The 23,731-nt window shown below is 52.8% G+C and overlaps 1 protein-coding gene and 1 long non-coding RNA gene across 2 annotated transcripts in view; both read right to left on the bottom strand.

Moving 5' to 3' along the window:
* Nucleotides 1-1,898: 1,898 nt before the first annotated feature.
* On the bottom strand, nucleotides 1,899-2,553 carry LOC121022286 (uncharacterized). Its single transcript, XR_005786891.1, has 2 exons — nucleotides 2,404-2,553; nucleotides 1,899-2,005 (listed from the first exon to the last, which is right to left on the bottom strand). It is a non-coding gene; the product is annotated as an uncharacterized LOC121022286 (long non-coding RNA).
* Nucleotides 2,554-8,587: 6,034 nt separating this feature from the next.
* Nucleotides 8,588-23,731, bottom strand: part of SEC61A1 (SEC61 translocon subunit alpha 1) — a 17,205-nt gene continuing 2,061 nt past the window's right edge. Inside the window, exons 3-12 of the mRNA XM_040463299.1 lie at nucleotides 22,247-22,312; nucleotides 22,079-22,157; nucleotides 20,986-21,117; nucleotides 19,177-19,286; nucleotides 18,482-18,635; nucleotides 14,733-14,893; nucleotides 13,059-13,256; nucleotides 12,595-12,786; nucleotides 12,129-12,205; nucleotides 8,588-10,680 (exon numbers count right to left, since the gene is read on the bottom strand). Coding sequence (XP_040319233.1) covers nucleotides 10,494-10,680; nucleotides 12,129-12,205; nucleotides 12,595-12,786; nucleotides 13,059-13,256; nucleotides 14,733-14,893; nucleotides 18,482-18,635; nucleotides 19,177-19,286; nucleotides 20,986-21,117; nucleotides 22,079-22,157; nucleotides 22,247-22,312 — 1,356 coding nt within the window. The 3' untranslated portion in view covers nucleotides 8,588-10,493. The remainder of the gene's footprint in view (nucleotides 10,681-12,128; nucleotides 12,206-12,594; nucleotides 12,787-13,058; nucleotides 13,257-14,732; nucleotides 14,894-18,481; nucleotides 18,636-19,176; nucleotides 19,287-20,985; nucleotides 21,118-22,078; nucleotides 22,158-22,246; nucleotides 22,313-23,731) is intronic.

Genomic DNA, 23,731 nt, shown 5'->3' with positions numbered 1-23,731 from the left:
CGTTTGTCTGAGGTTTTCTCACCATCACTCTGTGGAAGACCACGGAGGTGCAGGACCATTCCCGGCAGTCACCTGGCTCCGGTCATGTTTGTCACCTTTGTCTCATCTGTCTTCTATATCGTCCTCTTCGGAAGGAGTCACTAAGTGCAGCCCACCTGGAAGTGGGGGGGAGGGGGGCTGCTCCACCTCCTCGAGGGCTGGGGATCTACAGAGATGATCTGGAATTCTGCATGGGAGATACCTGTTCTCCCCCATTCTCTCCCACTTGCGTGTTTACTCAATCCTGTATATCGGTGTGGATCGGGGAGGGATATTCATCTATACTTGGAGTTATAATCCAATACCACGTTACTTATTCTGTTACACTGGTCCGGCTTCGACCGTTGAGAGCTCTTTCGGTGGGCTCCTGTGTCCCTTTGACACAGTGCACCGAGTGGGGCTTTCGCTCCTTGAGAGGAAGGGGAAATGGCAGCCCTGGTAGATACCTCGGTGGAATGTTCTCGCCTGGTAGGATGAGCACAACACTCTGCCTGCCCAGCCTGGCCCTCGTCTGCCAGCTTAGCCACCGAAGTGGTTCCCGACACGGGCGGGGTCTGCGTGCTCCTTTTTTTAATTTTTTAAACGTTTATTTATTTTTGAGAGAGAGACAGAGCGCAAGTGGGGGAGGGGCAGAGAGAGGGAGACGCAGAATCCGAAGCAGGCTCCAGGCTTGGAGCTGTCAGTGCAGGGCCCGGTGCGGGGCTCCAACTCACAGACCACGACGAGATCATGACCTGAGCCGAAGTCGACACTTAACTGACTGAGCCACCCAGGTGCCCCATGTCTCCGTACTCATACACGCCGGAGAGAGGACCAACCACGATGGGGATGTTGATCCAATCAGGGCTTTAATCCCACTTAGCCATGAGGGCCTTGTGGGGCAGGCACAACTGTTGTCCCGCGAGTGATCTCCACCTGAAAATGTCTGGGACACTGAGGGCAGGAGGGCTGAGGTCTTGTGTGGGAGTTCATCTAACCCTCTGAGGGTCTCCTGGCCACACTCACGCCCCGAGAAGGCCTCAGCTGGTCCCTGTTGCCAGAGTGGGCCTGGCCCCAGAGGGAGGTGCCACCTTGCGGCTTGGCGGGGGGAAGGGCGGGTGAGGACAAGGGCTTTGGCGGGAGGCGGCCAGACGCTTCCCGAAGTCGGGGCTGAGCGCTGCGCCTTGTCCCTGTGGCCTATATCCTCTGACCTTGTGCCTGTGTCTCTGGCCTCCCAACTCAAGGCACGTTAGAAAAAAAAATGACACCTAAGGTGTGGCAAGAGCTATTCAGTACTGGAGCCCGTGTAACTGTTTTCCATTTCCATCCACGTCCATCCAGCCCAGCCAGGAAGAGGTGGAACCGGGATTTGCGGTCAGACTGGCCTGAGTCCATGCTCCTAACCCCCGTGGGCTAACCACCTTGCTCCGTGTGGAGTTGTTGGGGAGGCCTCCAAGATCTGACCTCTGTACCAGGCAGGTGAGGCAAGCAGGGTCCGGTGTGAGGACAGTGACTTACCTCAGATGTCCCAGAAGCCGAGAACAGGCTCTGCCCCTGCCGGACCTCCTCCCCTGGCCCCCAAACCTTTTCCAGTGTTTAAGGAGCAGCAGTGCTGGCAAACCTCTCAGGCCTGGGTTAGGACAGCTCCCTCCCCACTGCTCAGGGAACCCCCACCACCACCATGGCCAGAGCGCCGAGGATTGGGGGGGGGGGGAAGGAGGGAGGGGGGGTGGTGTCACAGCCTTCCTGCTCCTCAGGTATCTTGGCCTTGGAGCCACCCAGGGAGCTGGCCCACCTCCCTCATCTGTGCTCCAGTAAGGGAGATGGTTCTGGATAGGTACGAAGGTTGGGTTATTTTAATTTTCCTCCTATTTTTTTCCAGCAAGGCCCGTGATTGTTACATTAATCTTCCAGGCGAAGTTTTTACGACCGATCCCTCGCCGACTATGAGAAGTTTCTCCATCCATTACCAAGAGGGAAACAGACCCTGGTGGGGAGGAAAATATTTGTTACATCTTATCAGGCTGACACACAATCTAACAACAATTACAGCAGCCCCATTTTTTGCACTATTTCAGCTCTGGTGTGAAAAATTGTTGTAATATTAAAGTGAGGCAGGGTGGGGGGCTGGTCGGCTGATATTCAGAGCCCTGGGCCCAGGCTCTCCTGGGGGCCTCCCGGCTTGCCCAAGTTGATTGGGAGGCTGAGGGGAAGTTGTTGGCATGTAAATCCCAGCTCCCCGATGGGAGCTAATGGCCCTTGAGATGCAGAGATGCATGTGAGAGCTGGAAGGGCTCCTGAAAGACAGAGCGTCCCTTGTCTGGGAAGTCCCCTTGTCCCCCTCCATTTTCTCAGCCCACATGCCTTTGCCCCAGCCACACACACCTCTTAGGGTGTGCTTCCTACATTGGTTTGTAGGATATCATGTTTTTTAAGGACTGAACAGATAGATGGTGTCACACCAGAAAGTGACTTCTTGGTTAGCAAACAAGAAGCAAAACAGAGCTGCACAGCGGTGGGAGGTGGACTCCCTGGTGGCCCCCATGTCTGAGCCCAGCGTCAGCATGCTTCTGCCAGGAAAGCAGCAGATGTTGGTCACCCAGCAGTCCTCGGCGGCCCCCAGAGCCTGCCCTGGGCTGGGCAGCTGGTCCGGCCCGAGCAGCTCTTGAGGGATCCCGGTCAGGCGACAGGTGGGAGTCCGGAGCATCTGGGTCTGGGGGCATGAGGCACAGGGATGTGTTTTTGATTGGGTTAGGCCCTTGGTCCCGATGAGGGTGGTCCCTTCTGGTCCTTGAGCTTTGGCTTCCGTATCTATGAGATGGGGGCAGCCGTGTCCCATCGATGGATGTGGGGACACGGTGAAGTGATGTGTGGCTGCATCGGGCGCTCCAGGTAAGTAAAATTCAGAAGGAGCGCCGGATCCCTCCCTATCTCCTGGGAGAAGAGAAGGTCACGGTTTTGCCCAACGGGAGGCAGAAGCTGGCTAGGCTCTGCCCCTCCCTATCTGAGGAGCAGGCCCTTGGCAAGGCCTAGAAATCCCAGGTGGCTGGACTCTTCTGTTAGGCCCAGAAGGACAAGCCCTGCTCAGGGCTCTGGAAACCTGCAAAGGCAGGAGCTTTTTCCTCAGTGTTCACAACTTCCCGAAGCCTGTGCTGCCCCTCACTGGGCCCCTGGGCCCTGCACCCCCAGAGGCCCAGCCAGGGCTGGAGCAGCCAGGGGGCAGAAATGGCTGCCTCCTGATTCCAGCCAAGCACTGGCGGCTGTCAGGACAGTTCAGCCCTCCCTTTTGGTCTCTGGGAGGCCGCGTAGTCCAGAAGCAGAGCAGGGTCCACCTGGGCGCACCTGCTCGGCGCTCCCCACTCCACACCCCTCCCCCCTCCCATTTATCCCGCGGCCAGCAGCCCCCTAGGGACCAGCCGGAGGCCCGGGCAGGGTCACCGGGCAGCCCAGGGTGCGGGGAGAGGCGCGCAGCAGGGCCGGGTGGTGGGGAAGGGGTGGGCCGGCCGCGGGGGCTGGCTGTCGGCCCGGCTGGCCCTGTCGCCCCTCCCCGTCACTCGGCGGCAGGCGCGGTGATTAATGGCCGGGCCGCGCCGCCCGTGCCGCCATCAGCGCGCGTCTGGGCGGCGATGGATGCGGCTGTCAGGCCGGCCCGGCCCGCGCTGACCCCCGGCCCCGGCCCGGCGCGATCAATGGGCGGCGCGCGGCGGGCGGCGGCTGGGCCGGCGCGATAAGATGGGCCGATGGGCGCCCGCCGATTGCCCGCTCCGTCACCCGCCGTCACCGTCCCCGTCACGCCGCCCGCGCGCAGATCGGCGCCGTCAGCGCCGCGTGATTAATGGGGACGCGGGCAGCGGCGGGGAGGGCGCCAGGGCGCGGGCGCGCGGACCCCGCAGCGGAGGGACGCGCCGGCGGCGGGGATGCCCCCAGGGGCCCGCCAAGCCCGCCGTGCCACCTGCGGCGGTCTCGCGCACAGCACACCGCCCTCTCACACTGGGGCACAGGGGTCACCGAGGGGGTGGCGGAGTGCGGGTCTGACAGCGCAGGGAGGGCCGAGAGTAGGGGGGACAGCTAATGTGACCTCTGCTCCCAGACTCCTCCAGGCCTCCGCCACCAGGGCCACCAGCCTCCTGGGCCTTTGCAGGCCTGTCCCCACTGTCCCAGCCATCTTTGGAAACTCCAGACCTGAAGCAGTCAGCCCCTACTCAAAACCCTTTCATAGGTCCCCACGGCCCAGGGGACAGATCACAAGGATCGCGGGTGGTGTCCCGCCAGCTCCCTGGCCCCTGCCCTCTCGCCAGCCCTGCGTCTGTAGGGCACGCATCACCGCGCTCCCCTGCACGACACCCGCCTTCAGCTCGGCGTCCTGGGTTCACCCCGTCTGCCCCGCCCGTGCCACACCAGGTGACTGAGAAGAGCCTGCGTACCGCCAGCGCCAAAGTCCACAGATGCGCATCGAGGTGACCCGTCCCCAGGCCTCTGCTGGGGAAAGAGCCAGGCTGCCTGGGACGGTCAGCCTCGGAGACAGACGCCAGCCTACCCACCCCTTGACAAACTGACAGAAAGGAGCCGTAAGTCAGGTGCTCAGGCAGGCGTCTGGAGGGCTTCCCAGAGGAAGCGACGGGAGCGCAGGGGAGGCCAGCGGCCCCAGGCCGGGATGGGGGAGAGGCGGGTAGTAGGCGGGAAGCCCGGGTGGCTGAGCACAGCGCGGGCGAGGCGAGGGGAAGGGCGAGGGGCCCGGCTGCGGCCTATCCGGTGGGCGGCGGTGTCCCAGAGGCGAGCGACTGCGAGGACAGTGCCAGTCCCTCTCCCTTGTCGCTTCCCGGGGGTCTTGACCGCCTCCCCACGGCGGCGCGAAGCCCGTGACTGCGAAGCCACAGCGCCCCCGCGCGGTCAGAAGCGCACAGCGCCTGCCTCCCGTGTGCCCGCCCTGCTCCCAGCGCCCCGCCCGCGGGGCGTGGCCAAACCTGGTCTTAGGGGTCGGAGATGAGAGCGGACCCTGAGCCTCCAAGCAGGCTCCCTGCAATGGAGGCTGAGGCTAGGCCGACTCCAACACGCTAGAGAAAAACAACGCTGTTCTGGTTTTTCTCACCATAGATCAGCTCTGCCTGCTCTCGGACTTAAAAATGGGGTAGTACTTAAAAGCGTGGATGCATTCTCTTGTGACTCGTTTGAGTCCGCTTCAAACAGATCCACGCTTCTGAGATTCGTGCAGGCTGTGCTATCACTGTTCTTTTGATTCCTGGAGATGCCACTGTATGAGTGTACTACTGTTTCCTCGTCCACCTACCTGCCGTTGGCGGTTTGGCCCAATCTTACATTTCAGCTACTATGAATCAGCTGTGATGAACATTAAAAAAAAAAAAAAAAAGAGTTGCCTTTAATTCTCTTTTCCAATGTTCAGCAAATATATTCTCACAAAATAGTGAATGGCAGTACAGAACGTGCATGTGATGTATATAGTCTTTTTATTTTTTATTTTTTAAAATATATGTATTTTTTTGAGAGAAAGCAGGACGGGGGGGGGGGGGGCGCGTGCAGAGGGAGAGAGAGGGGGAGAGTCCCAAGCAGGTTTCATGTCCAGCATGAAGCCTGACACAGGGCTTGATCTCACGAAAGTGAGATCATGACTTGAGCTGAAATCCAGGTCAGATGCTGAACAGACTGAGCCACCCAGGCGCCCCTGATTGTTTTAAGTAGTCTCTGCACCTAATGTGCTTGAATTAACCCAGAGATCAAGAGTCGCATGCTCTACCGACTGGGCCAGCCAGGTGCCCCAGACATTCTTGCATAAAAGTCTTTGCGTAAATACCCGGGAGTGGAGCAGCTGGGTGCAGATTCATGAGAAATTGCTACACCTGTTCCTGATGCACAGTGTGTTTTTTAACCCCCCACCAACCTTTAAAAAAGTTTATTTATTTTTGAGAGATAGCGAGCATAAGTGGGAGGGGGCAGAGAGACAGAGAGGGGGAAACAGAGGATCCAAGCTGACAGCAGAGGCTCAAACTCTACGGGGCTCAAACTGTCGAACCTGGAGACATGACCTGAGCCGAAGTCAGACGCTTAGCCAACGGAGCCACCCAGACGCTCCACCCCTGACCCAACTTTTAGAATACAAATAGTGACATATGCTACTGCTGCTTCTAGGGTTTGTTTTTTTTTTTTTTTTTTTTTGTCCCTCAACGGCACATCTTGGAGATTCCTCTAAGACCATATATAGACTTTTCTCCTAACTCCGTTCCACGGGAGGGAGGGGCTGTAATTTATCCAGTCCCATTCCGATGGGCATTCCAAGGTTTCTAGCTTCATTGAGCTGGGCTTTGAAGGATGAACAGGAGTTTGTCAGGCAGACAAAAACTGAGAGAAACTGGGGAGAGCCCAGAAGCTAGGCAGATGTTGCAGAACCTGTCACTGGGGGGGTGAACTTTCTGAGCATAGAATCAACCCCTGCCCCATTTACCCCCGGGGGCTCGATAATGTGCTTCAAATGGAAAGGAGTGGGCGATGTGGACGTGTGCCGGCCAAAGGTTCTGGAGCAGGGTGATGGAAAGTCCCAGAAAGTTTGGGGCAGTGGGGCAAGGTGGGCATCGCCACCAGGGGGCACTCCTGGGACTCTCCAGAACCAGGTACTGGTGGATATTATAGTTCGTACTAGGGCTTTTGCTGAGCCTTGGACAGGGGTCACCTGCCCACCCCTGGGGCCTCATGTCGGGAAGCTGTGCTCTTCCCTAGGAAATGGCTATCCTCTTGGGGCAGAGACAGGATGCTCACCTGTCTTCCCCACTATACACGGGCTTCTTGGCCCAGCCAAGGGCAGGGTCTGCACAGGTTCCCAGCCGGGGGAAGCTCCCAGGAGCGCAGCAGGTTTCCCGAAGCCCCCCATCCCTGGTTCCAACTATGCCCCTTGCAGAGGAACCCACAGGCGGGCAGGCCCAGCAGCCAAGCAGGAACTTGGGGCAAGAACAGCGCCTTGGGCTTTCAGTCTTGGCTCTGCCACAGAGTGGCCGTGTGGCTTCGGATCACACTCTATTTCCCTGGGCTCAGTTTCTGCACCAAATGGGGCAAACTGTTTCTCTCCCTCCCAGGCCTTGACCGGGTCGGGGGGCAGCAAATGAGATCACGTGTAAGGGGGCTAGCACAGCACCAGCCCCACAGGGAAAAGAAGAGAAGGCGTTACCAGGCGGTTAGAAGGAGGCGCTGCTGGACAGTTCCTGGCACAAGGGTCCCGCCTGGCGTCACGTGAGCCGAGGCAGAGCCTGACACCCCGAGCCACATACACGGCTGCTCCAACATGGGCTCCGCTTGTTCGGCTCCCAGGTTGAGGCCGGTCTGGTCACAGGCCCAGCCAAATTGCCCAGGCAGCGAGAGAGGGTGCAGTGCCTCTCTGGGGGCGGGAGCTTCTCTGACTTGAGTTTCCGGATGTCACAGCCGGGGACCCTACCTGCTTGCCTGGCTCCCATCGGGGGTCTCAGCCCATTCCGGCAGCCAGCAGTCTGGAGGGAGCACAGGGCAGGTTGGCCACACACCCCATCTTGGGCGCAGCCTCAGCCCAGCTCTGACAGGGGGCTTCTGCAGGGTCAGGCTCCAACACCTGTCCCTCCAGGGGTCCCAGAGGGACATCCTGCCCTGGCCCAAGCCCATCTCAGAAATCAGAAGTTCTTTGTTTTTTGTTTTTTTTTTAAAGTAGTCTCCACATCCAGCGTGAAGCCCCATGTGGGGCTTGAACTCATGACCCAAAGATTAAGACCTGAGCTGGGATTGACAGTTGGACACTTAACCGACTGAGCCACCCAGGTGCCCCAGAAATCGGTTTTCCAAGACAAAGTCTAAGGTTGTCCTTGGAACACCGAGGCTGGAGCCCAGCTAAGGAGAAAGGGTCCTGCCCACCGGTCACTCAGGAGTCACTGAGGCAGCACCAAGGCCGGTGGTGGTGGCAGAGGGTTCGGGGTGAGGCACCGTCCAGGAGAAGCTTGTCAGCTTCAAAACCAGGCAGGCAAGTGGGAAGTTTTCCTCTCACATCACCCTGGGAACATGCGCTATTCTCCTCAGGTGGAATCCCTCGGGAAGACTTCCACACGCCCATCCCAGGGGAGCAGTCATCATGTCGGCCCCCGCCATCCGCGTGATGCTGGGGTCCAGGACAGGATGGAGACCCTCCTGGCTTAGCTACAGGTCCGGCTGATCAGTGGCTGGATGTATAGCGATGTCTGCCGTCACAGCCTAGGGCAACGGTACCCCTTGGCCTGGACAGGGCGGGAGGGCGCTGCGTGGGTACAGCGTGATGGGCTGCGTTCACAGGGGTGACACCCATCTACTCCCTCGCTTCCGGGAGAACCCGGCACTTCACCCGTGTTTCTCTTCATCAAAACCCTGGGCGTGCAGCTGACACCCCCCCAGGAGAAGCATGTTTTCCAGGGGCTACGCCTGCCCAGGGAGGGACTTCCGTCTAGTGGAGACTGGGGCACCCCGTGCAAAACCAGGACTCAACCACGCCTCACACACACCCGAAGGGCACCCAGCTCTTCTCTCACCTGCCTTCCTGGGAACTGTAAACCAAGAGAACGTGACCAAGTGGCTTGTAAAAAGTTGGCTTTATTTGTCACTTATTCACCTTAACTCAGTTATGCCATTACGGCATCCACAGTGACAGTCCCCTGGAAGCTGGGGTCGGCCCCCACCCACCATGATCATGGACCACAGAGCACGAGCCCCGCGGGGCCCCACCCACGAGGCGGGCGCTCCCGGCGTTGCCACGCACGGGCTCGCGCAGACTGTGCGTCGCGGGGAGGCATGGAGTCTCTGCTCAGGACTGGGTCTGACAAGGCCACGTGTGATATGGTGGTATGCCCTGGACTGGGGGTCGACAGACCTGCCGGGCCCATCCTGGTTCTGCCGCTGGCTTGCCGGGTGGCTTTAGGCAAGTCGCTTTTTGTCCCTCGGTCGGTTTGTTTCCTGGTTAGCGCTGCTAGTGAGGTCTCCTAGGACTCCGACTCAGACAGGCGCCGGCCCTGTCACCTCTGCTGAGTCGTGACCATGGCTCTGTGCTTCGAAGGCCGCTGTGTGCCTGCTGCTGGTGGGGCGTCTCCTTCCGCAGGGCCCCAGGTGCTCCCTTTTTAGAACCGGGGCGTCTTCCGGTGAGAACCCCTCAGGGTTGCGGTGCCCGACTCTGCTGTCCCTGCTGCCAAGCACAGCCTGTCCCCTGAGGAGCCTTCCTAAAGGCCTCAGAAAAGGTTCCAATTCCTAAAATCTAGGTCCTCTGTTACTGCAAACAGCACTTAATTTAGACATAATTGTGAGTCTTTTCATTCCAAACACACTGGAGCCACTTACAAAAAAACAAAACAAAACGAAACCCAAACACCAAAAAACCCGAAGCCCTCTGACCCGGAGTCTTCCTCTCTGCTGGGTGGTCCCGATGGAAGTCGACAGGAGACGGGTGGCATCTAGTCACTTACTTTACATGCATTTGGTCCCAGGCACAATTAAAAAAGTGCTAAAAACATGATAGGAAGTCCTCAGCCTGGAAGGCAGCGGTGCTGCGACAGCCAAGCTGCTGCCTTTCCACGTCTGTGTACGTCTCCTAGGGGTGAGCGGGAGGCCCGTCCGGCGACAACCAGAAGGACTGGACAGACACACATCACTCCAAGGGACCTCTATGCAACGTCCACCTGGCTTGGGTCAGCCACAACGCCATAAAAGCTGGTGACTCCTGGCCCCGCTCGATCAGGGGACACAAACCGACTACAGACAGACATGGTGGAGCCAAGCCGACTCTGTGCTTTTCAGCCTCAAAGCCCGACTAGAACAGTCAATGAGAAGAGCCAACAGGCACATGCAGAAAAATTAACAGACGGCCCAAGAGCGTCTTCTGGAAAATCCATCCCTTTCTTTTGGAAGAAGCTTGGTCCTAAAAAACTACTTATAAAAAAGGAAGACAATTGTGTCTTCCAGAAAAACAGTTTTAAGCCAGATATTCCCACCCCTGATTGTGAAAGGGACTCACTAGTGAGTCCTCCAGAAAACATGATTTGCTCTCAGCCTCGTGCCCTGTGGCCACGACGTAGACACTGCCACAGGGTTTGTGCTTCTAACCAACAGGACATTCCCTTGGTGGGGGAACAGCTCAGACCACTGCAGCCGCCTACGGCACTGAGCAGGTGCAAAGGTTACAACAAAAGTTACATGGACACTTGGGGACGGTCACTTACCACCCCCACCTCTGGCAGTCAGCTCAATAAAACCTCAGTTCTACCGTTCTTTCTGCCAATGCCAGAATAAAAAGCAAAATTTCAAACTGGAAAAATTCTAGCACTTTACAAAGTGGAATGAAAGAATATGAAATTCAAAACCATTATTAAACAAAAGTCCCGGTGCCGTAGCAGCACTCCCTGTGATGAGCACCCCACGGTGAGGTCTCGCTGTTCCCTTCCCCCACAATTCCGTGCACGGCCCCTCTCCCTGGTCCGGGGAGACAGGGCTCAGAACAGAAGGGCCCCCATGCTGCCGACCTCGCTCTGCTCCTTCACGAAGATTTCAAAGTACTGGTAGATGATCGTGACCGCGAGCAAGATCCCGGTTCCAGACCCGATGGCGCCCAGGAAATCGGCCAGGACGGAGAGGGCCCCGATGCACAGCCCGCCGAAGGCTGCGGCGGTGGGGATGTACCTGGGGAGCAGGGGGGCCGGTCAGCCACATGGCACCATGCAGAGTCCCCCGGCCGGGCCATCCGACATGCCCACCTCTGATTCAAGACCCTGACTCCTTAGAGGCTACTCCACTACCTCCTTGAACCTTCACCTACGTCATGGCTTGTTGGTCTAGACTGGGGCTGTGCTGTCCAGTGAGTGCCGTGTATGGCTCGTGAAACGGGACTAGTCCAGATCGAGATGGTAAAGGCCTCACGTGAGGTTTTGAAGACAAGAACATAAAATCTCAATATGCTTTTTCTTATGTTAACTGCAAGTTACAAAATGATATTCTGGACATAACTGGATTAAATAAAATATACCATGAAATTTCATTTCACCAGTTTCTTTTTAAGATATAGTCTACATACGACATTTTATTAGTTTCAGGTATATTCTTACTTTTTTCAGGTGGCCGCTAGAAAATTTAAAATTTCCCACGTGGCTTGCAACCTATTATGACCGAACAGTGACATCAATGCAGAGGGCTCAGAGAATTCTTAAAACTGCCCTGCTAGAGATCTGGAAACAATCCGACACTTGCAGCATTGGCTTCCCCTGTGGTTGCTTCCTTTAGGCGAGGTGAGCAAGCTACAGGCCACAGGACAAACCTTGTCGGCCACCTCATTCTGTGAACGGTTTTCCAGGAACACAGCCTCCTTCATTCGTGTACTGTGCACGGCTGCTTCCCAGAGGCATTGGAAGAAGTAAGAACTCACAACAGAGGCTAATGGCTTGAAAAGCTTGAGATACCCGTGCAGCCCCCAGAGACAGCTCACACTGTAACCGCCTGTCTATGAAGAGGGGATGCGGACAGCACGGTGATGCGTAAGCACCCTAGGGGCCAGCCTGGAGCTTTCTCCAACCCCAAACCCCCACACCCTCCTCCTGCAGCTGGTTACCGAGCACTGCAGCCAGCCTCTCCTCCACGTCCCCAAGTCCCTGTAGCACTCGGGACCCCATGCCGCCATGCTCACCCAAATTCCCACAGCGGCCTCTCAGTCAGCCTCACCTCCCTCTGGTGGGTCTGCCTCCAGCGCTGAGCTTCCTGAAGGGACCCGGGGTGCTGCCCCTTCCCTGTGCAGCCTTGTTAGCCTCACCTCCACCTTGGCCCTCATCTGCACTCAGAGCATAAGCGGGGTCCCCGTGCCCCAGTGGCCAGCTCATCGTCCTGTGACGGTGGGGCCGTGTGCCGCTGCCTTGCTCCCTGGTGGCTCCTTCTCCGAGGAGAGGGGCTACACGCACTTACTTTTTCTATTTCCGGTCTCCAGCAGCTGGCAAGCTCACAGTTACAGACGCAGGGGTCTTTCCTATCCCATTACCCAAGGGTAAGAGTTAATAAACCCGAAGTCCCTAAGCCCGATCAGGATGCTGAGTGTGTAAGGAAACCACAAACACAGAGTCTGGGGACCTGGGGCCAGCACTCACCGATTGAGCTCATGGACCATGGAAGTCTCTCGGTGGCCCCTCATCACCATCTGCTGCTCCTTTAGCTGCTTTGCAACCTGCGTGACGTCCACCAAAGAGACAACGTTAAACTCTAAACTTGAAATTGAAGGGAAGGCAGCGGTCTCCTGGCGGCACTCGGCCCTCACCACTTTCCGCTTCCACCCCCCTCAGCGCTCACACGGGTAACCCTGACACCTGCTGCAAAGGCGAGTCCCACAGTTTGGCTCCAGCTTCCCAAACCAAGTGCTCATTTACTTTTGGGCTTTATCTCTGGCTATCAACGCTTCACAATTGCCCCGCAATAGGACGAGGGGTGTGCGGGCATTCACAGACCGCTCTCTCAGGAAGACATGAGGACTGGATACTCTGTATGCCACTAAGGGGTGACGGCCACTGCTTCCCCATTTAACCGCTTGTCCAGCACCCTACTGTAACTTCTACTCACATCTTTGGCGGAGGAGCCCGAGACCTCAATCCAAGTTTTGGAGAAGAATGCACAAGAACCGAGCATGAACACTATGTACACCACGGCATGGACGGGGTCTTCTAGCACAGAGCCGAAAGACTCTGGAGGGGACAGGTAATAGCACAGGCCACCAACCGGATAAGCACGTGCGGGACCCCCGGAAGAAGTATCCTGGAAAGAATACGCGGAAAACCTATGGGTGCCACCTTGTCATACCTTAGCATCAAGACACAAATAGTTCCGAGCAGACGGAAGGCAGTTTTGCTCAAGTGCCCGCAGTGCGGTTCACACACGGACAAGAAAATTTAACACACTGAATTTGTAAAAGGCACGATTAGGAAAAACCTCTGGGTGACATATTTGATCAAGAGCAAGACACACGGACGCACACACTGCCACTTGCCACAGCACTGACACAGACTGCTTCGAGTAGCTGTACTTACAGACCAAGTGCCGAGGAGGCTGACCAGCAGGTTGCCACTGAAGCGGGCGGACAGCATCTGGGAGATGACGTACAGGTTGGACACCAGGGCGGACTGCAGGATGATGGGGATGTTGGAGGTGTAGAAGAGCTTGATAGGGTACGTGTTGTACTGGCCTCGGTACCGGGCCGACTTGATGGGCAGGTCCACGCGGAAGCCCTGAAGAGCCAAACAGAGCGAAATGGCCCTCAGAGCCTCATCCGGCCGGTTGCCCAGGACGGCCCGGCATGGCGCAACCGGGGACAGCCTCGAGAGAGCCGGCCCGGAGCATGGGTTCCGGGGCTCTTGTGGCCCTGCCTTACCCGCCTCCCCACCTGGGGGCACCTGAACAGAAGGTTCCTAGAAACACTGGCGTAAACACGCACCAAACCCCACCAGACTGAAATAATCCCACTTTTGTCAAAAACCAAAGTCCAGCACGTCACATTCACCTCTCTGCAGGATTCAGAGAGAATCCAGAGAGACGTGCGCCTGAGTCCCAGGGACGCCTCCCTCGCCTGTGCTTTCTGTGGCCACCACGGCCTCTGCCTCACTCCCCACAACAGCCTTTTAGGACATTTCTGATCATAAACAGAAAAGCTAAGCTCTTCTAGGAATTCAGCCTCTCCCTCTGAAACCCCTGAGAAGAGAAAGGGTTTCTTTTCTATTGTTTTCACAAACTCCCAGTGCCTAGAACAGGGCTCAGAATACATACGATTTCAAATAAAATGTTCACGCTCCAAGTGCAAGTAGTTGCCAAGCCCCCAATAAGTCCACTTGTTAGTAACGAGGCTTCTAAGTCTCAGCTGAAGGACCAGAACTGTTAAGCCCTCAGAAAAAGCATTTGCCTGGTTTAAATACCCTTTCGACTGCTTCCTCAACTGTTGTCCCTCCTTATCAATAAATACCAGAGGGGCGCCTGGGTGGCGCAGTCGGTTAAGCGTCCGACTTCAGCCAGGTCACGATCTCGCGGTCCGTGAGTTCGAGCCCCGCGTCAGGCTCTGGGCTGATGGCTCAGAGCCTGGAGCCTGTTTCCGATTCTGTGTCTCCCTCTCTCTCTGCCCCTCCCCCGTTCATGCTCTGTCTCTCTCTGTCCCAAAAATAAATAAACGTTGAAAAACAAACAAACAAAAAAAAATTTTTAAAATAAATACCAGAATACAAAGCAGCCAATCAAAAAATAAAAAGATTAATCTGACCCCAGCTGTTCAAGTCCCTCGTGCAGACGCGTGTGACACAGACTGATAATTTGGAAGGTAAGAGGAAGGCCTTTTCCAAGATGAGGCTACTGCCTGCAATTACTACACAACCTTTGGATAACACACAGACGAGGTTTTAGAGCTTGGTTACTTCTCATTTCCCCTGAACTAAGTACTTAAAGATAGATCTTCTCTGTCTGCTGACAGGCCCGACCCAAGGGAACACGGTTTCAGGAGCGTTCTGCCTAAACTGTGTTTAGCGCAGTCAAGTTCTGACTCAGTGGGAGGAACCTGTGCCGCTCACATGGAATGCGTGCCCTTCAAACGCCATCTCATTTCAGTGCGACGCAATGGGATGTGCGCCACCCCGGGGCGTGGATGGGGGACACGCACACCAAGGCGCTCTGAAACTTAAATGCAGTCCATCAAAACTCGCCGTGGCCGGATCTAGACGCACCTGGAAATAGATCACCACTGCGAAGACGAAGATGGTGGCGATCAGGTTCATGAGGTTGGGGAGATTCTGGCGGTAGAAGGCCTCTCGAAGGGCTCGGACCTTGTCAGTGCGTGTGGCCAGCAGATGGAACAGTGCGATGATGGCACCTTCGAATTCCATTCCTGTTGGCGAAGGAGAGGACGCATGTGGTAAAGAAACAAACCACCAACTCAATTTGGCTCTAAGGATCTTGGTAGCCAAAAAGAGTAAGCCCTACCATTCGCAGTGCCTGCTCCTATAACCACAGGGAGAGAGTTCTCTCACACCTCTCTCATCCTGTAACCTGCAGAAATGGGCCATTCTACCTTTTGACTTAACTGATCTCAAGTCTTTGACATATAGGAGTCAATGGCTACCAGATGCCTGGCATGATGATTGATTACGAAATCACACCGGCAGGGTCCGCTGAACTCCCGCTGAAGGGGTCTCCACTGCAGAGTGGCCTCCCAGCTGTCAGATCCTCCTCCTGGAGACGCTGGCAGCACGAGGAGCAGGCTGGCCCTGACAAGGCGGGGCTCGGACTCTGCTCCCTACATGGACAGCTGAGCGGAAAGGACCACACGTGTGCCTACCACATGGCGGATCCAAATCCGAGTTCACGCCTCACCCTGAGAGGGTGTGGAAGGAGGCACCCGGTCACAGGGCCAAGAAACCAAGGCCCCGAGGCAGACTGAGCTTACCCAGACACCGAAGGAAAAGGAGCAAGCGTGGGCACCTGACCTGAGGAGCAGGCAGCACAGGGGCAAGTGAGAGGGCCTGGGTGCACAGGGCAGCAGCAAGGCCTAGGGGTGTATACGTTTTCAGGAAATTTACATAAACTGAACACACAAAAGCTAACGCCAGAAACGGGAGCATTGCATTACTGTGATTGACCACTGCTGACCCAGGACAGTCTAACTATCCTGTGACAGACGTCTGGCACTCATGCACAAAGCTAGTGCCACATCCAGGCCACGGTCTCCGAGGACTGGTAGCGGGTACTGGGAACAGTGGCATGCGGTGCGCCTTGGTCCTGTGCTGCGACAGCGTTTGCTCAAGTTTCTGACGCGTGGTGACTGGTGCCACACGTCGCGTCTCCCTCTGGCTTCTCCTGGACTGTTCTGAGACGACACTTTAGGTCAACCATCTAATGGGCATCACCACTGACCTTCTGGATGTAGCTTCTATGGAAGCAACACTTGTTCCCAACTGTCAGGAATTCCTCCCCTCACCCTATGATGCCGTCCTCAGTCATGTGACTGGCCCATCTTCCTAGGGCACAGAGTTCAGGGATCTTAAAGCTGGAGCCAGGACAAGCGCGTACTTCACAGAGGACACTCCAGCTGCCCAGGAAGGGGGAACACCCTCTGCCCTCTGTCAATACTGCCCCACCCCCACACCTCTGATCTCAACTCTGACTCCTCTCCCCCTTCTTCATTCTGCGCCAGCTGACCTGGAACACCGGCTACATTCCCACCTTAGGGCCTTTGTAGCTGCTCGTTCCCTCCACATGGGACATTCTTCCCCCACAGTCACGGGGCTCCCTCCCCTCTAAAGGACTTTGCTCCAACGGAGGGTGGGGAGGATGGACATGGTGGGGGTGGGGGAATCTTCTTGATCAGCTAGACTAAGCCTGCGACAAGCTTCCTGGCATTTCCATCTTTTTCCTCTGCCTTGTTTTTCCCCAAGGTACCTGTCCCAACCCCTAACCTACACAGTACTCGGCTCACTTCATATTCCCAGTGCCTAGAACAGCGCCTGGTCCTTAATAGATGCCTGGCCAATACTTTTTCAGTGAAGGGTGATGCCAGGGTTAAGCTGTAGTTCTCCTAATTTTTAATACAATCATTTCTCAAAATTCGTTACCTGCTGAATCTCTGGGAACAAGACTGGGTTTCCGAGGGTGAAGTGTCACTTCGAGGGCACAGGCAGTTTTGTACCTGCATGGTCCCTGCTAATCCCATTTGTGCTGTCCCCACTTGCCCACGGAATGGCTATTCTCCCAGACCTGAGAGGGTCACAGTAAGTAACCTATTTCCATGTGCCCAACAGAGTTTCAGATGTGCTGCCATGCTGCCTTCTCAGTCCTGTGACCTCTGTGACCTGTGCCCTCCTCCAGGGTCCAGTCCTCACGAACCCCCTCTCCTGTTCCCTTCACCCCATGGCTCCCACGGTGACACTCACCGCCCACACACGTGGCTGTGGAGTGACCCTTCCTGGCTGCATCATCTCTCCAGCTCGGTCCCAAAACTACCAGCTGACAGCATGACAATTTTAAAACCAGAAACAAACCTGACTTTGCTTCACAATTTTCCATCACCCTCGAAAGAACCTCCATTGTCCCACCTCTTACACGCTGTTCTCCTCGTGCCCTCGCTCAATGTTTTCTATGACAGGTTGGCTAATCAAAGCTGAAGGACTAATTAGCTCCCTGGCTTTGCTCTCTGCCCATCTCCCCCAGTCCAGGGTGAATCATTCCTTCCACACCCCAACTCTCAGTGCCTCATGGCCTGCTCCTGAATAGAGGGTGGCACAGTGGCCAGAAAGCCCTGGCTGGTGGCTTCTACTATCCCTTCACCGTCCTGCCTTCTCACACCCATTCCTGAAAAACCCTGACCTCCTTCCCACCTTCCAGCTTCTCCTAATCTGCCCTGAATTTCCTAAAATTCCGGGAAGTGCCCAGGGAGGAATCAAGTCTGCTCCTGTCTACTCCTGAGGCCCTTCTGACATTTCCTATGTCCAGTTACACTCTTTTCCTTGTAATCTATGGGATGTAAGTGGCCCTCATTTGTCCAGGGACCTACTTTCAGTCTCACAAATGAGACCATGTGGTCTCTGGAGGCCAGGGACTGCTTCCAGCAGTCAGTTCAAAGAAAAATACTCAAATATGCATGAATATTGACTTCTCATGGGACTCTTCCGAGTGAACAGCATATTTAGTGATGAAAAAAACTTGATTTTCCTTTTCTAATAAGTCATACTTCCCTAAATGTTTAGAAAGTTTTGTTAAAAACACTGCCTATAACAAGATTTCCCTTCCTTATAGGTATAACATGGAACACCTACATGCGGTATGCCCCTACTTTGAACCACATATCACTGAGTTCATGTTATTTCTCACTTAATCTTGGCACCCATGGCCACTTAAAACTACCAGCAACAGCCAGGATTTAAACCCCGGTGAGCTCCAAGTTCAGACCTTTCTCACAAAACTGCCCTTTGCATGACCAAGTGCAGTAATTTCATTTTTAAAAACATATTTTCTGTGAGCAACTACCAAAATACGTCAAGATGAATGTGTGTGGATGTGCTGTAACAACAGTGGAACTGGAAACAACCTCAGTGTCCATCGGAAAAAAACTGGTTATGACAAGTGTTGCTTTAGCTTCGCAACAGAAGTCCATACTGTGTTAAGGAAAATGAGCCAGAGCTATTTATTCCAGCATGGCAAATGTCCATGAAACGCTCACATGAAAAAGGCAAATTACGTTTGTTTATGAGCACAAACCTATCTGTGTTTAAAAATTTCTACAGATAGAAGTTACTCTAAACCAAACCAAAGCAAACCAAACCAACGAAAACAACTCTGCAGATCCACAGAGAAAAATCAGAAGAGATGTACCTAAAACCGAAAATTTTTCCTTGGAAGGGGGGGGAACTACTGTTTCCTGCTTTGCGCACATTGGTACTTTTTACTGAACCCCATCCCCAGAGAAGGCCAGGGCCCTTACCTCGGCCGGTGTTCACAGTGGTGGGGCTGAACGCCTTCCACACAATGGTCTCGCAGATGTTAGTGGCAATGAAGAGGGAAATCCCAGAGCCCAGGCCGTACCCTTTTTGCAGAAGTTCATCCAAAAGTAAGACAATTAAGCCAGCGACGAAGAGCTGTGAAAATTAAAAAAAGAAAAAAAAAATTAAAAACCCAAACAGACTACGCACTTCTGTTCTTCACGGGCATAGTTCTCTCCTTCTGCAGTAACGGCCTTCCCCGATATAAATGCTAAAGGCAGAGTAGGCCTCGGAGAGTACAGCCTTCCTCTGGTGAACTCAGAAAGGCCAACACAGGGGCTCCGGCTTCCTCTCCTGCTTATTTTAGGCATGCCTCAGATTTGTCATGTGGGAAGTCTAAGTGCGTGTGAGGGACTACTCAAAAGGGGGCATATGTGGGGCGCCTGGGTGGCGCAGCCGGTTAAGCGTCCGACTTCAGCCAGGTCACGATCTCGCAGTCCGTGAGTTCGAGCCCCGCGTCGGGCTCTGGGCTGATGGCTCAGAGCCTGGAGCCTGTTTCTGATTCTGTGTCTCCCTCTCTCTCTGCCCCTCGCCCGTTCATGCTCTGTCTCTCTCTGTCCCAAAAATAAATAAACGTTGAAAAAAAAAAAAATTAAAAAAAAAAAAAAAAGGGGGCATATGTCAGAGTAGCAATTACCTGGATGGTGATTAACAGGCAGATTCCAGCACCCATCTCAGAAGGGTCTCCGTACATTCCTGTCATCACATACACGATGGACTGGCCGATAGTAATGATCATGCCGAATACTGGAAATGAAAAGAAAACGGTGTTCAAAGTGACATTGCATGGTCCAGGAGAGAACAGTTACTAAACACCATCTGTGTGCCAGGCACAGCGGAAGACGAAGGTGGAGAGGAAGAATATGGATACTGCCTGCAAGGAGATTGGTCCAGGAAACACTCAACAGCCCCATGGCCAAAGCACAAGGTAATTCAAATGCCTTCTAACAAAAGCACGCAGGCTCGTCAATTTCAGCTTCTCCTAAATTCACTTTCCTTTCAGTGACGGCAGGAGAAAAAGTTGAAACGTGACAAATCTAGTTCTCGATAAAAAGGTGTCAGGGAATCAGAGAAGATGACATCCAGAGACACCTGATTTGGTGATGGTGCTGACCTGAAGCACCTGAACTCAGGGTAGGTCGCTGGGGCTTGGGAGAGCTCCTTAACTGAAGTCCATGCCGGGGCCCTCTCCAGGCTCATCTGGGTCTGAGTCCAAAACACTGAATATTATTAACTCTGGGATAAAGTGACCCCTTCCCAGTTTGTAGTTCATGTGTTTTTTAAGGAAAAACTTCACAGTGCCATCAATTTAGTTACCGGGTTTCCTCTGCCACAAAGGTCTTCTGGCCTAAGACACTTTTCTTTTTGCATGCAGACGTGTTTGTTTCTTGTACCTGATGACACTCCATTGTTAGGCACAATGGAATCCACTCGTTTTTATTGGTTCCACGAAACCAAATGGGTTTGGGACTCAATTTCCCTTTTCTGCTTAGTTTGCACATAAAAGACAATTTTATTTCCAAGTACCTATCAGATATAGTTTCCATGCAATGTTCCATGGACTTTTTTAAAAGTGCCTAATAAAACTGAAGTCTTAAGACAGAAAAATTTCAAAAAATTGTCCAAGACTGAAGAGAAAACAGCTGGTTTGTACTTTTGAAAAATATTTACGTATATCCTTTTCAATCCTGATTTGTGTCTGAAACTGACATGTCTGAATTGGCTTAGTCTTTCTTGTTCAGTCACTTAACCTCCTAACTTAAGATCTGTAAAACATGCTGGTGTGGAAGAAAACACGGCTGCAGAGGAAACTGTAAACGTCGTTTCCTAGTTAACACATTCCACTTCAGAGGCTGAATGTGGTTAATTCTGAGGCCCACTCACTGTTACTAGTAACACGTTATTTGCCATAAAGCAAATACCAATATTCTGCTTACTTTTACAGATGAAAACACTGAGACTTCAGAGCTGTCACCTAACTTTGTGCGAGGCCACAGAGCTAGGAAATAGCAGAGTTGGACTGAGAGGATCCTTTTCCCCTAAGTTCAATCCTTTCAAACTCCCAGAAGAAGGAAAACAACACTTGTAGAATAACTACTGTGTGCCAGGCACTGAGAGAGGTTTTACACACACTGTTCAACTGAATTCTTACAACAGCTCTGAAGTATCTCCTTCGAAGTGGTTAAGTGGTAAGGAAGAGTGAGACCTCCAAGCCCCACTCCTTCCACTTGATCACATGGTGTCTGGGGCCTGTGATATTGCTCTCCCCTGCCTCATCCCACCCATCCAAGTGCTCTCTCTCACTAACAAAGCCTAACAAGGTGGTGGGCCAAGGAGGTTACCTCGTACAAAATTACCTCGTTTTTTTTTTTTTTTGTAAACCTGTTTATAGAAAAATTGAATTCCCAACTACAGACATCTGAACGTTACTCAAAATCTCACTTACACTTTTGGGCTCCATTGAAGAGAGCTCGGTCTTTTGGGGTGTCACCGACTTCAATTATTTTGGCACCAGCCAAGAGCTGCATGATGAGGCCGGAGGTGACAATGGGAGAGATACCCAGCTCCATCAATGTGCCTTGAAGGAAGGGGGAGGCAAAACACAGCCAGTATGAGCTTGGAAAAGCAACCAATTATTAATAACTGAATGAACAAAATTCGACTGTGAACACCGTATACAATGTGTTTCAGTTTGCTAGCGGCAGTTAATTTCGAGAATAATCCCCCAATATCAATGATGAGAGTGTGATTCAATTCGTTCCATTCAGTCTGTCAGGCAACATCTTATTCTGTTTAGGAAGTCACGTGGCATTTAAACAGATGAATGCATTTGAATTCACCATAAACAGATTCATTCTGGCTTTACAGAGATAAGAAAGGTTCGTCTCTTCATCAGTTAATAAAAACAGGATAACATTCAAATAATTTCCAGAGTTTGGAAAGAAGGTCTGTACCACTGTATCTAGATGGGAATAAACGTCTACTTCCATTATGCTAAAATGAGCTACACTTCCAAGGAATTTGAACTTAATTTGAACTGTATTTAAAAAATGAATTAATCAAAAGCTGTATCAACATAAGTGTTCAAAATCCTCCCCCCACAGGTAATGGGTTCAAGTACACAAAACACCGTTACGTATTTTCTTTGACACATACATGTAACCTATACATACGAAAAAAAATGTTGCAGGGAAATAAATGACATATTCCAAAGAATGTTATCAAAACAGGAGAAAGACTGGTACAAATGTCGCCATTTCAGCTGTTTAAAACACATTCTAGTTCTTCCATGCTTTTTTATCCTCTACGACCTAGACTAATCTTGTTAGTACAGGTTTTGTGTTGCATTCAAATACAATTCCGAATGTGACATTAGGCCTCGGTGCGGAATTTGGCATTTGCTAAGGCTATTCAGCACAGCACGCCAACATTCTTCCCCAACGCCCTCTGAATTCCGCATAAAGCCAAAGCCTGTCATTTAACTGAGGGAGGCCAGGCAGGTCTACACTGCAGGGAAGTGCAGGTGGCCAGGGTCCTACCTCTGTTAGAGGCCAGAATCACTCTCATCCAGTAGAAAGGGTCAGCTGAATCTGAAGACATGATTCCAAACAGGGGAATCTGGAAACAAGTGGAGAGAAGGAGTCAGCACACTTAGCCCCAGCCTGCTCTCATCCCCACTCCAATTCTGGGACGTGAGCTGTGCTTACCTGGCAGCATACTAAGAAGATAAAGAGGGTGATTGCGGTCCACAGCACTTTCTCCTTAAACTGAATCTGTAATGGAAGAAGACGAATTCAGGCAAGAAGGTATTTTCATAAGCAAATTAATAGAAGCGACCTCTACTCAGACCCCTTTCTTGGTTCACCAGACAAGTGAGCGCTGAACACTCCAAACTACGTGCCAAACATAAAACATAAGCACGTGTACTGCATGCTTTCTACGTACAAGACACTTATACAGAGACATTCAGATGTACTATCTCATTTGATTCTCTTACCACATGGCATTATCGTCTTTATCGTATGAGAAAAGAGTCTTAGGAAAGCTAATTTGTCCCAAATCCCACAGCTGAAGTGAGTTGGAGTGCAAAACCCGTGCTCTTAACCACCAGCATTGACACTTTAGGATTAGACCCAAGATCAAAGACTGTTGCCACAGAAAGGGATTCCGAAACCAGACACGCCTTTACAACCAGTGAACGATCAATTCTCATTCGAAAAGCTTTTGTAATTGATAAAATCTTGCAATTCTGTAGGTAACTAATTTGCAATTTGTGATCGTTCAACAGTGTATTTGCTATGAATTAAGCGTAAAACAGTGTAATAAACAATACTGGGGGGGAAGACACCTCTAACCTACTCACTGCCTACTAATGGCACCTATTTAAGACTTTTTCACATTTCCTTGGGTACACAGGTAGGACAGGTGACTATTAGGAATCATTTCATAGATAACTTGTAAGTATCATTAAAGAGTTTAGAACCCGCCACCCCAAGGTCCCTCTGGTACAAAGTAGTGGCAGCTTTTCCAGGTATTCTGCCTCTACAACTGCCTTCCCTAGTACTTGCTGCCTATACTGCAAGAAAGGTTTCAAAGGGCTTGAAAAACACCATAACTACTGTGTGAGCTGAGGGTTCTGATAGGGAAAATACTTTGCGAGCAACAGTGTTAAGTGAACAGAATTGTGTTCTGAAAACCTACTTTTCAACTGGAGGGGAAGAGAAGTCAAGCCTAAGCAAGCTCCGAGTCAGGGTCTGGCTCTCTGGTCTGAACAGAAGCTGCGGTCTTCCCGGACTACCCCTTTTGGCAGGCCCCAACGAGGCCGCAGCACAAAGGTGATGGGCATACAGTGTCTCACACTCCACATGAAGCTGAGCTGAATTCCCAGGACGCTTCTTCCTCCTGAGAATGCTCCCTTGCCCACCTGGCACCTCGCTGCACCAAGAAATTAGGCCAAGAAGGCGACATCCCTTCAGGCTAACTAGGAATGCAACATGCTTGTACTGAAATGATTCTTTAAGGAAAAAAAGAGTAGATAATTTTTAGAAGACTCCTCATTTTTTTTTAACGTTTTTTTTTCTTTCTTTCTTTTTTTTTTTTTTAAAACGTGTATTTTTTAACATTTATTTATTTTTGGGACAGAGGGAGACAGAGCATGAACGGGGGAGGGGCAGAGAGAGAGGGAGACACAG

This window comes from Herpailurus yagouaroundi, unplaced genomic scaffold (assembly GCF_014898765.1).
Source record: "Herpailurus yagouaroundi ecotype Mexico unplaced genomic scaffold, PumYag 387, whole genome shotgun sequence".
Classification (NCBI taxonomy): domain Eukaryota; kingdom Metazoa; phylum Chordata; class Mammalia; order Carnivora; family Felidae; genus Herpailurus; species Herpailurus yagouaroundi.
The sequence above is the reverse complement of the archived record's forward strand: the minus strand, read 5'-3'. Positions and strand labels throughout refer to the sequence as shown.